This window comes from Myotis daubentonii, chromosome 18, assembly GCF_963259705.1.
Source record: "Myotis daubentonii chromosome 18, mMyoDau2.1, whole genome shotgun sequence".
NCBI classification, from domain to species: Eukaryota; Metazoa; Chordata; class Mammalia; order Chiroptera; family Vespertilionidae; genus Myotis; species Myotis daubentonii.
The window spans coordinates 41,776,224-41,788,922 of NC_081857.1; the positions used below are offsets into that span (position 1 = coordinate 41,776,224).

Genomic DNA, 12,699 nt, shown 5'->3' on the forward strand with positions numbered 1-12,699 from the left:
CACCTTTCTTCCCATGTCAGGCGTGGATTCTACCAGCTGTGCCCCAGCCTGGAGCCTCCTGGGGCCAGTGCTCCTCCCAGGGTGTCAGGTGGCCAGGCCAAACCAGTCGCTCGCCTCGGGGCCCTTTTAGAAACATAGAGACTCCTGGGTCTCCCCCCAGTTACCCCGTCAGAATTCTAGAGGGCTGAGCGGGCAGCCTGGGAGCGGCATCTGTGTAGGCCGCCCTGAGACGCTGGTGCACGCTGCCCCTGGAGAAGCCCGAGTCCCGGACAGGTGGCTCCGACCGGCGGCTGCACAGCCAGTCCCCAGGCGTCTGAGATAACAGGTTCGTGATGAACGCGGAGGCGCCTCGCGCTGGGCTGTCTTAGCCAGGACACAGCTCTTCAGGAGCGCAGCCTAGAAACCGCCTTCAATCGCCTTACGTCTTAATGTATTACCCCAACTACATGATTTGGAAAATGGGGAAAAAACGGAAAGCAGCAGCAGTATCTACAGGGGTGGGCAAAGGTTGGTTTACAGTTGTGAGTACACGAAAGTTTATTCTTGTATTATTATTTCTTCACTATTTTATTATTCATTTGTATTATTTGTCTTTCTATTATTCGTTATTATCTTGTTACTATCCTTAGGACTTATCTGTTAGGTAATGATGGCTGGGATTTCACCTGCTTTTGCCCACCCCTGTGTACACAGCTCCCTCATTCCCATTAGTCAGCTGCCTTGAACATTTTCCATGTATTGCTTTCCTATTGTTCCTCCCTTCCAATCTCTCCCTCCCTTCCTTCCTCAATTACTGTACAGTTAAGCATAACAAATGTACTTCGCTCGACTGTTCTGTACAGACCAGCTCAGCGCTTCCTGAATGTGTGGTAACGCCACCCTCTGATCTATGTCGTGGACTGTTTTCATCATCACGGGTTGAAGTCCCAGACGGAACCAAGTTTCAGTGCATCCCTCACTACAGCACAGTTCAGCCCGCTTAGCTCAGACACCAAACTGGTTCCCACTGCTCACAGGGCAGGAAGTAACCTAAGCGTGGGAGCGCCCGGGGCTGTGAGAATGCCGGGCGATGGAAGGCACGCTGCGTTCCGAGACACTCGGCCAGTTCGTCCTGCGAGCGGAACAGTAACAGAGCTGGGGCCCAGGTCCTGCAATTCTCCTTGTTTGGCTTTCACAACACGCCCAACAGGTTCGGCGCCGGCGTGTTACCCCGGGCCCGGCGAGGGCGAGGGAGAGGGTGCGTGGAGTTAGGATGAGACGACGCTCACTGAGTCGTGGACACAGCGAGGGCGTGAGCGGGGAGCGGTCCATTCACGCGGTGCGTGAGACTCGGCGCAGCGATCAGACCACGCAGGTATCACGGGCACCTCGGCATCCCCGACTCCATTTATTAAGTAAGAAAGGAAAGCACACGTACTCCGGGGGAACAGAAGATTTTATACCAACACGTTCACACTGAGATCAGCTGTCAGACACCCACCGGCGGACAGCTCCCGGTCCGCGTGCCGGGGACATTCTGAGTCAGACGAATGGGACGGCGCGGCCCCGCAGATCTAGAACACTCTGTACTCCGCCTGGAGTTTCAGTGGGTTCGCCAGCAAGGACTCCCGATGCGCGGTCCTGCGGTATTTACGACATGAGTCAGCGCAATAGGTCGCCGCGGGCCGTCCCCCAGGCACAGCCCCTACAGGTTTGGATTCGTCATCGCGACCCCTTGGCACTCGATGATGTAGGCGTCTTTCGAGGCGTCTCCTTCCTCTTCTGATTTCTTCACCGTGAATTTAGCCTGAAACCAGGGGAGAGCTCAGTGCGCAGGTGATAGGAAGTGCCCGCAGCTCCATGGGCTTCAACAGGTGGGTAGCTAACATCAAAGACCTTTTAAATTTTTTTTTTTAATTAAGCATTTAAGTATTTTTTCTTCTCTCTTAAAATTGGTTCTCTGACCTTTTTACAGTTGATGCACACAGCTTCATTTCTTGCCTTTTTCAGTAACATGGAGCATGTGTCCACCTTACTACAGTCTTTATAATGTAGTTTTATAAAATAATATAAAATGTATAAAGACAACTGGGTTTCTGTTTATTAAAATCTGTACCATGATTTTAATGGTACCAAACCGGCTATGATAAAAATCAGCTACTACTTCTGCTCACCTTTGCTAGCTGTTCAGCAAAATGTATAGCCGTCTGCGTGTGGAGTGTCACGGGTCCTGTTTTTATTCTGGAAACTCCGTTGGCCAGTGCCATGAAAATGATCAGCTATGGAAAAGGAGTAAAGAAGAAACATCTCACACAGCGGCTAATATTGGAGTTAAAATTCCCTTGCTTCCCACATATAAACACCAGAAATCATAGCAGCTGAAAGAATTCCTATTTCTTCAGGTTTCCAAAACCCTAAGAAGATGACAGAAAACCCGCGTCACCCAAAGTCTATAGTGTGGTATCAAACTGTTCCACAGCAGTCCTCAATATAGATTTTTTTAAAAATTAATGCTTAAGAATAAACTATTGCTGAAAGGCAACAGTTAATCAGACCAACTACCTGCACGGGCTGGTCTACATAATATGACAGGCTTCTTCCACCCTCTAAGAGTACACCCTTCTAACCGGTAAATCAACACTCTAATTCAGAATTACGGCGAGGGTGGCGTAGACCTGGGCCGGAAGGAAGGGACTGGCGGTAAGGGAAACGGTCTTAAGAAACTGGTCAAGAGCCAGAGGAACAGTTTCTAAAGGGAGGCTGCTGGCTTGAGATGGAGAAGAGAAAAGTGTGGCAGGAGGAAAATCTCTCAAGACAGTGGGCCACGGGAGATGCTTGGAAATAGTCACTGGTTTCTCAGTGGGAGCCGGCGTGTCCGGGTAGAGAGGCCACGGCACTTCCGAGAGGAGGCGCTGCAGGCGTGAGTGACGGGGTGAGGAGCAAGACGGGGCCGGGGACGGAGGCCTGAGAGCTGTCAGTGCAATGGAACTAACCCATGAGACGGGGCAGAGTCACCCAGGAGTGAATGCAGACCCAGAAAAGAGGGGTGAGCCCGAGCCCCGGGCTCCCCAACAGCTCAGGGTGAGATGATGGGAATGTCAACAGTGACGAGCCAGCAAAGAGACTGGATAGATGGCCTTGAGACAGGAAGACAGTGTATCAGCACCACGGGAGGAAGTACTTCAGGAGGGAAGGGTGATGGGCTGTGCCAAGTGCTGCAGCCAGGTCACGTGGTGAGGTCTGGAATCCGAGGAACAAATTCCAGGATAATACTGTAATAACTCACTCAACTGAGCCACGCCAGGCGGGGCCTGACCGTCAGTATGAACATGTACACTCAACGCAACTACCGAGCGCTCAGATCCAACAGGCTCCAAGGCTGGCCCCGGAAGCCACTACCTGGTCTTGCAGGTACTCGTCCACGGCCCCGCCGTGCCTCAGGTTTGCCAGGAGCATCTCGGCAGCGTCGATGCCAACCTTGTCTGCATTGACACCTACGGGGCACGGAGTAAAAAAACCTGCATTAACGGAGCGGCCAAAACCGGAACTCGCAGATGCCCGTCAGCATGGCTACGCCTGACATTCTTCAGGCCTCTCCACTCAGGCAGTGTGACTTCCCGGACAGGAGCTTTTCTGTATTTAATCTTCTGGACACTCGGCGTATGATTGTCTAACCACGAGATGATCAAGCAAACCCAGAGGTGGGAAATCTTATGAGAAAATGGTCTGGACTTTTAAAATGTCAATATCACCAAAGGGGGGGAAATGGTGAAGAGACTATTCTGTAGCAAAAAGGAACTCAACAGACGTGATGACCAAATGCTGTCTGTGCTTTAAAAAGATAATAAAACAAGAAAATGCGCCCGGCCTGAGTGGCTAGTGGTGGAGCGTCGACCTATGAACCAGAAGGTCACGGTTCAATTCTTGGTCAGGGCACAGGCCCGGGTTGCGGGCTAGATTCCCGGGGGGGAGGGAGGGGGGGGCGTGCAGGAGTCAGCCGATCAATGATACTCTCTCATCATTGATGTTTCTCTCTCTCCCTTTCCTTTCCTCTCTGACATCAATAAAAATAAGTGTTTTTGAAAACCCCACGTTGCACTAAGGGACTTTGGAGGCTGCTGGTGACGTCTGTAGGTGACAGACACCTTCCTGGGCGTAAGGATGGTGCTGTGATGATGCTGCCATCTTCAGAGATCCTGCAGCTCGATGTTCAGGACGGGAGTTGGGGGGGGGTGCGCGGGGGGGGGGGCAGTGAGAACAGGGTGGGGCGCTCACTAGCCCTGCAACTCTTCTATGGGTTTCAAATCTTTCAAAGTGTAAAGCTGGGGGAAGACTGAAAATGTAACGGACTCTAAAACAGAACCAGTCAACCATACCCTTTTCGGCCTGCCACCCAGCACTCCTCGCGCCAGAGAAGTGGAGAGTTTAACTGGCGCTGGGCACGGGGGACCCCCTTCGTTTGTACCTCGTTTGCCCAGCGCTGACCCTGCCAGCAGGCAGCCCGTGGACGTCTCAGCCACCACGCTGCGGAGGAAGAGAAGAGCATGAGCGCCCGAGCCACCGAGACCCTCGCGGACATGCCAGCAGGACACAGGGCAGCCGCGGGCCGACGGGGAGAATGAGATCTGGCTGGTACGCGGCCAAAGTGAGTGCTTCCCATGGAGAGCAGCGTGATTGGCGTTCTCCATCCTCGGGGAGGCGGGAGGGCCCTCACCCTCGATGCCAACCACCCCCAGGGGAGGCCCATCCCGCACGAGGTGTTGCCGCCCCACAGCCACACTGCGCCGTACAGCAGTCAGGGGTGACCTTAAATGGGAAGGTCTTTCCACAGGGATGCTGGGTCTCATTTTAGGTTTCAGACAGTGTTACCACACTAGAGCACGCATTTACTATAACCCCGTTAGCAGTAACTCCGAAAAAGACCTTAACATTTAAATACCCACAAAAGAGACTTTTACACCTCAAATAAGCATTTTTATAACACGCAAATCACTAACTCCTAATTAGATTAATAGAGTAGTTACATTTCTATTTCTTTTCTTTAATCCTCACCTGAGGATATTTTTCCATTGATTTTTAAAGAGAGTGGAAGAGAGAGGGAAAGACAAGGAGAAGCATCAAGGTGAGAGAAACACATCAACTGGTTGCCTCCTTCACACTCCCCGACCAGGGCCAGGGAGGGGTCCAGGCCAGGGAGGATCCTGCAACTGGGGTACATGCCCTTGACCGGAATCGAACCCGGGACCTCTCAGTCCACAGGCCAATGCTCAATCCACTGAGCCAAACCAGCTAGGGCTCTATTTCTTTTCTAAAAGATCTTGGCCATATCTAATATTCGTTTGTCAACTGACTTCACACTGAGGTACAGAAAAGCAACAGGAAATAGTTCTCCCAGGTCAGCTTCAAAGGCTGACTTCTGATGAGCGTCGGCGCTGAAGTTCACCATACAGACAATGCAATGAAGGCAAACCATCCTCAGAAAAAATTCTGAATATAATCACCTTCATTCACTGCACAGCTGTTTCAGGTGTAAATGCCCTTTAAAATAGATCTCCTTAACTCGATAAACTTCAACAAAAGGCACAAACAAACCACCCTCCAAATCTTGCACGTGAATGAGACAGTTATTTCAACCCAGGTCTGGGAGAAAGCCCGGGGCCGCACATGATGCCACTGCCATTGCCGAAGGCGTGGTCCCGGGGCTCCTGCACCGGCTGGATGTTCACGTACAGGTCCCTGAACTCCTTCCGGAGGCACCTCACGGCCGCCGCCGCCATCTCCTTCGCTACCTGTTTTGGCGAAACAGAAATGCAGAGTAAACCAAGTTCACGATCATTGTGACAACTGTCTTCACACCTTCGAGACAAACAACTTCTATGTGCGTTACAGAAAGGCTTGATTTGCATGAGCAGAGAGCACAGAACTGTAAGAAAAAAATTTTTAATAAAAAGATTAACAAATTAATTCTTCTAATCATTTCTAAGTTTAGTTGCTAGAATACTTATCAAGACTTCACACACTGCTAAGAACATCTGGACGACTTACTTTAGATCAATGATTCTCTCTCATCATTGATGTTTCTATCTCTCTCGCCATTTCCCTTCCTCTCGGAAATCAATAAAAAATAATAATAATTTTTAAAAAATGGACGACTTACTTTAAATGGCAAAGCGCCGGCCACAAAAGCCCTCCCGGATATCTTCGTCACAGAGCCACGCTCGGTTATGTTTATCGGGTTCAGCTGTTTCACTGGAGACACTTGGACAATCACTTCACCACCCCCTTTTGGGTAGTAGCCCCTAAAAAAAGCATGACGAACACTCACATACCCTGATTACATGACACAAATAAAGCTCGATATTTACCAGGTAATAACATGGGGATGATATCCAACCACAGAAATGCTGGTTAAAACTTCCAAGCCCCCTTTGAGACCTCTGCTGCCCAATAGGGTAGCCTCCATCACCAAGGCACTACTTCAATGAAATAAAACGCAAGCTCAGCTCCCCAGTCGCACCAGCCGCATCCCAAGGGCTCAGGGGGACAGGCGGGGGACGTTTTCCTCCAGGCAGGAGGCGATCCTGCGCAGGGTTGTTTCAGAATAAAACCTTGAGGTAGGGCCGTGTCTCTTTTGCGCCTGCCACGTTCCAGTGCCTAAAACAACGCGTGGCGTGTAGTAGGTGCTCAGTGAAGAATGTGAGTGTTTAAGGAGCTGAACACCAACACAACTGATTCGACAGGAGACGCTGAGAACCCGCGGGGGAGGGCGCAGGGCTCCGGTCCACAAGGCGCTCCCCGTCGGGGAGGCTACGGCCCCTCACACGGCGGGAGCCAGGCTGTGAGGCCCACACCAGAGGTGCGGATATGAACTCGCGGACAAGTCACACAAGAAATTGCAAGTTTCATCTGGAAAGAAATACAGGATTCCAACTTTTAGGAGAGCAGGGGAGGAAAAACATGAATGACGACACACAAGTGTGAAGGCACAAGCAGGGTTAAGGAATAGCAGGCGGTCGCATAATCAGGACACACAGGATGTGGAAAGGAAGAGGGGAACAGTGAACCCGGCCGGCGCGGCTCAGTGGTTGAGCGTCGGCCTATGAACCAGGAGGTCAGGGTTCCATTCCCGGTCAGGGCACAGGCCCGGGTTGTGGGCTCAACCCCCAGTAGGGGGTGTGCAGGAGGCAGCCGACCCATGGTTCTCTCTCATCACTGATGTTTCTGTCTCTCCCTCTTCCTTCCTCTCTGAAGTTAATAAAAATATTGTGTGTTTTTTTTTTAAAAAAAAAGAGGGGGACAGTGAAGCCAGAAGGTACGTTGGAACAAGACTTCAGCGTCATCGCAAGAAATGTGGCCTTTCTCTTGGAAAAGCACCCTGAGGGACTGTGGCAGAGGGTCCCTCCTGTGACCCCCCGTCCCTGTCCAGCCGCCGGCGCAGTGGGCCCTGGATCCGCTCCGAGCCCGGCTCACACTAGACAGGAAGGCGCCTCAGAGCAGAATTCCCCTGAAAATCTCTCTCCCCGCAAACGAGTGAGTATCCCACGCACCTGCTTCCCAGGCCCACGCCCCTGCTGCTTGCTGTTGGCAAACACAGAGCACAGAGATTCCCTACAGGACATAAAGGAGAGTGGGCCCAGGACGCTGTTCTCTGCCGTCTGACCTCTCCACTATTTTTACCCTAAGTGGTGGGTCCGAGGGCCGCGAAATAAGCAACTTACCTCATCTTAATGTCACAATTAAACTTGAAACCAAATTTTTCAGCAATTGGCTTGAACACCTGAAAAATCAGAGCATTGTCGCCTTAACAACCAATAGTCACTGATTCAACAAGTGCATCTATTAGACACAAGTGCCCCGTACGGAGACTGAGCTAGTAACAACGTGTAGGCTAGTTCCAGTTTTCAAATAAAATAAGGGGCGTGGAGCTGAAGTGCAAAGTTTAACATTTCATGAGCCAGGGCTGCGCAAGTCTGTGTCATGAGAATAAAAATCGCAACTCGGGGTCCGTGATCCCAATGATCATTTTACCCGGGAGGCCGCTGTTTCTAACCCTTTCCCTAGAACGCACTGTAAGGAATCAGGGGGTTTTGCTGAACAGGATTCTATTCCGCCTTCTCGCTTTTTTTAAATATAACATACATTTAGGTTATTTCTTGGCTAGTATGGATAGTACTACAGCGAACACAAGTTCTCTCAGAGATCTTAATTTATCAATTCTTTTGGACAAATACCCAGAAGTTGCATTACTGGATCAGGCGGTCATTTTATTTTTAGTTTTTTTAAAATATATTTTGTTGATTTTTTACAGAGAGGAAGGGAGAGGGACAGAGAGTTAGAAACATGGATGAGAGAGAAACACCGGTCAGCTGCCTCCTGCACGCCTCCTACTGGGGATGTGCCCGCAACCAAGGTACATGCCCTTGACCGGAATCGAACCTGGGACCCTTCAGTCCGCAGGCCGACGCTCTATCCACTGAGCCAAACTGGTCAGGGCTATTCTTAATTTTTTGAGGAAGCTCCATATTGTTCCCACAGCGGCGGTACCACACTGGATTCCCACCAGCAGTGCACAGGGGCTCCACTTTCCCCACCTCCTCGCAACACTTGTCAATCATAGTATTTCATTCTGGTTTCGAGTTTTTTTCTTCCAAATCCTAAGTCCCAGAACTGATTTTTGTATAATAAGTAAGAGAATGCATGTAATAATGACTCTTGAGCTTTTTAAAGGGTTCACTATGAACCCTACCTAAGCCACAACACTAAATCTACGGCAAACATAAGCCCACCGTGAAGAAATACACAGGAATGCGCACAAAACCACTCGGATACATTTACATGGAGCGCGCAGGTCCCCGTGGTGTGTCGGCGGCCTCGAGAGCCCTCACCATGGCCGTGTAGTCGATCTGCGGGGCCATCTCAGCGTTGGTGCCGCCTCGCAGGCGCAGCTCGGAGGGAGACGCGGCGAACAGGACGCAGGGCAGGGACACCTGCAGCAAGAGGCACACGCTCCTGAGGGGAAGGCAGAGCGGGCTTAGCTGCGCTTTCCTTCGAGACGGGCCGCAAGAAGGTGATCCTGACACATCCCCGTTGGCGGAAGCACAGACAGCGGGGACGGCAGGTCCACGCCCTCAAGTTTAAAGTTAAAAACCATTTCAGTCACTGAATGACGAAATCCTCCATCTTAAAGACATAGTCGCAGAAACTGGCCTGACATGTACATGTGATAAACCCATTTCTCCAACGAGAAAAAGGAAAACCAAGTTCATTCTAAAAGCAGTAGAACAGGGTTCGTAATGAGCTGTGAGTCAAGAACGGAGTATACTCCCAGGCAGAGATGGGGACGACTACACAGCATGAAAACAGCCGTTTTCACATATGCAATTCCTATTCACAAAAAGCAGGGACACAAATATGCTATGCTATACACACGAGAAAATCCCAGCTATGTAATAGCTGCAGTTAATAAACAATTAGGTCCCCCAAGTCTCAAACCCTCAACGGTGGGTGTGTTATCTCCATTTTAAAAAGTGAGGGAACTGAAACTGAGGAGGGCTCAGCCAGGTGCCCAGGTGCGGGCAGGACCTGCATGTGAACCCGGGCCTGACTCCAAAGCCCAGACTGAGGGGGAAGGAAGAGCCACGCACCCTGCCGTCTTGGTGTCGGCCGTGTGGCTCCCACCTTGGATCTTCTCGGGTGTAAACGTTATCTCGGTGGAGCCGATGTCCGCTCCCTCCAGCTGCCCAGCGCAGAGGTCTCGAATCATCTCCAGTCCGGATAAGTGCTGAGGCCTTTAGATCAAAACACTGCATCAAAACGCGTGCATTCCGACTGCCTACGGCCCCGCGTGTCCGGCAGGAGGACAGCGAGGCCTACCCCCGGGTACTGCCGTGACACCTCCCAGGGTCAGCGCTTCCTCGGGGGTTTTATGCGCCCGGACGACCTGCTAGCAGGTGTCATCTTAAGGGATCCTTCCAGACCATGTAGCTATAAACACATACACTGACATGCTGTCAATTAGAAGTATGCAAAAGAGGGAAAGTAATAAAACTGCCTAGTGCCCCCACTCTCCCTTGCCCTTCCCTGAATAGTCTATGGCACCTGTTAGGGGCTGAACCGTGTTCCCCTGAGATTCATATGCTGATGCCCTGACCCCCAGCACCTGAGAATGTGACTCTATTCGCAGACAGGCCCCTAAAGGAGGTGATTAAGGTAAAGGGGGCAGTGAAGGCGGTAATCCATTCTCATGGTGTCCTTATGAAAAGGGGAGATCAGGACACACAGAGGCGCCCGGGATGTGCCCGTACAGCAGGATGACCGTGAGAAGAGCAAGAGGGTGGCCACCTCCAAGCCAGGGAGAGAGGCCTGGGTCAGAACCCTCCCCTGTGGGCCTCGGAGGAAACCAACCCCACCAGCACCTTGATCTTGAACTTCGACCTCCAGAACTGGGAAAACATAAACTTCTGTTTTTAGGCCGCCCAGCCTGTGGGATGTTGTGATGGCAGCCCCAGCAAAGCAATAATGTGCCTAATGCAACCTTCATGAATTGGATGTCCCTGCTGGAAAGGGGTTGCTGCGAACTCTGGCACAGGGAGTGAATATTCACCACCTCACTCACTGCCTTTTAATCATTTCAAAATGGCCTGTGGGTAAAGGAAGAGGCTAAGAGCTATCTGATCGACAGCTCTAGACCGCATACAAAATGCGCACAGAGGGATCGGTCCGGCTTCCAGCTGGGTCCTCTTCTAACAGGTGCATCCACCCGAACCTTGTGGGATGGCATCCCTGGCTTCCAGACACACGGGACGAGGCCCGGGGCAACGTGTTCCCCTTCTCCGCACGCAGCCCTCGTCCTGGTCCTATCACAGCTGCCTAGTGGCCTGAACGAAAGCAGACGGACCCAGTTCTCAGCCCCTTCCTGTTCTGATTTGAAAATGTGCTGTTCAAAGAGTGTGTTTCCTCCAGCTCCACAGGCCCATCGGCCTCACCTGTCTTGCCCGCTGCTCCGTGCTCCCCAGGCAGCTGCGATGCCCCAGGAGAAGGGGAAGCATTTTAAAAGATAACTCGTTAGGAAACCAGACAACTCTAGCCAGAGGACACAGGCCCTGTTTTCTTCCTTTCTTTTTGATTGTTTTTTTAATTGAATGTTTTGGGGTGACACTGGTTCACAAAATCACGCAGGTTTCAGGGCACAAGTCAACAAAACATCATCTGCACACGGCATATGCCCATCACCTCAAACGAAATCTTTCAGTCCTCGCCCCCCCCCCCATGACAGCTGTCAGAGGGGAGGGGGGTTGGGGGCCTGTTTTCTAAGTTTGCCCCTGGAGGGTTTCAAGACCGAACAACCCAGGCCACGGCTAACAGCCCAGGCTGATGCCTGCACACGGGGACCCTGCTGCCCGGATCTTCTCAGCATCACTGCGGGGGCTCCTGGGTCCCCAGCCCCAAGCCATCTCCAAGGCCCAGCCCCCCAGCCCACCCCATCCATCTCCCAGCCGCCATCCCCTAGGCCCTGCCACCCCCCAGGCCCCAGCCCACCCATCCCAGTCTCCCAGCCAGCATCCCCTTGGCCCTGCCATCCCCCAGGCCCCAGAGCCCGCCTCCCACGGCCTGTCCCCTAGCCCCCAGACCCCTTGGTCCGCCCTCAGACCCCCAATTACCGCAGGCCGGGCGTGCTGCGGCCGGCTCGGATCTTCTGCACCCGCAAGGGGAGCCCCAGGAGGCAGCTCAGGGCCGTGGACACCCTAAGGATCTGGCCGCCCTGCGCAGGGTGCGGGGCGGAGACAAGAGAGATGGTGAGACCACCAAGCTCCCCACCACACCCCACACCCCACACCCCACCCCGCGGCCTCGGGCTCGCACTCACCCCTTCCAGGAGCCCGCCGTCCACCTCCACCCGCAGGCCCGCCATGGAGGGCGCCCTGGGGCCCGGCCCGCAGGCGCACAGCCTCCAACCGCGCGCGGCGAGGAGGACACGCCGGCTCCCGCCCCGCAGCTCCGAAAGCTGGTCCTCGCTGGGGCGCGGGGCCGGCGGAGAGGGAAGGATCGGAGGCTCCGGGACACGATTCCGCGGAGACCACCCGCTTCGCGCCGGGTCCGCACCCCCGGCAGCCACTGCGCCTGCGCGCCGCGCGCTGCTCGGGGAGGAGGGGCGGGGGGGCGGGGGGGACACGAACCGGATTCCAGCAAATCCGGGCGGCGGCCGGGCGGGGCCCCCAGCGCCGCAGGAAATGCGTCCCCAAGGCGGTGCCCTGAGCGCGGACCGCAGTGCCGCGGGCTGCGAGCCTGCCTCTCCCGGGACCGGCCCGCAGCGGCCCCGCAGGCCTGTGCGAACGGCCGTGCTTTCCCCGTTTCCTCCACGACCCGCCGCGCCCGGAGCTGGGGCCTCTTCGAGCTGCGGGTGCGAGACCCGGCCGGGCCTGCACGCACCGACTCCTCCTCCCGTCCGGGTGCCTCGTCCGCAGCCTGTCCCTTGAAATGCGTGTGCCCTGGTGTCGAGTATTATTATTGCTTTTTTTTGTCTTTATTGATTAAGGTATTACATATGTGAACTTGCGCCCCATTGCCCTCCTCATTATTATTGCTTTTCCTCTCGCGAGACGCGCGCACAATAGTGCGGCCACTTTTGAAAAGAGTCTGGCAGTTCCTCATGATCGTGGTTAAAATTAAAGATATATATAATAGAACCGATGTCTCAACAAGTGCATTTTCAGGTATAAA

At 53.2% G+C, this 12,699-nt stretch overlaps 1 protein-coding gene across 2 annotated transcripts; it reads right to left on the reverse strand.

The window, feature by feature from the left end:
• Positions 1 to 1,417: 1,417 nt before the first annotated feature.
• On the reverse strand, positions 1,418 to 12,134 carry RTCA (RNA 3'-terminal phosphate cyclase). 2 transcript variants are annotated; one of them, XM_059674269.1, is made up of 11 exons: positions 11,846 to 12,134; positions 11,640 to 11,740; positions 9,624 to 9,767; positions 8,865 to 8,988; positions 7,698 to 7,756; positions 6,137 to 6,278; positions 5,614 to 5,768; positions 4,445 to 4,503; positions 3,379 to 3,473; positions 2,154 to 2,258; positions 1,418 to 1,786 (listed from the first exon to the last, which is right to left on the reverse strand). In XM_059674269.1, exons 1-11 carry the CDS (start codon positions 11,888 to 11,890, stop codon positions 1,685 to 1,687), a joined length of 1,131 nt encoding a protein of 376 aa, XP_059530252.1. In that variant the 5' UTR covers positions 11,891 to 12,134; the 3' UTR covers positions 1,418 to 1,684. The 2 variants fall into 2 exon arrangements, with proteins under 2 accessions (XP_059530252.1, XP_059530254.1); XM_059674271.1 differs by having other exon boundaries at positions 5,644 to 5,768; positions 11,846 to 12,130.
• Positions 12,135 to 12,699: the final 565 nt, after the last annotated feature.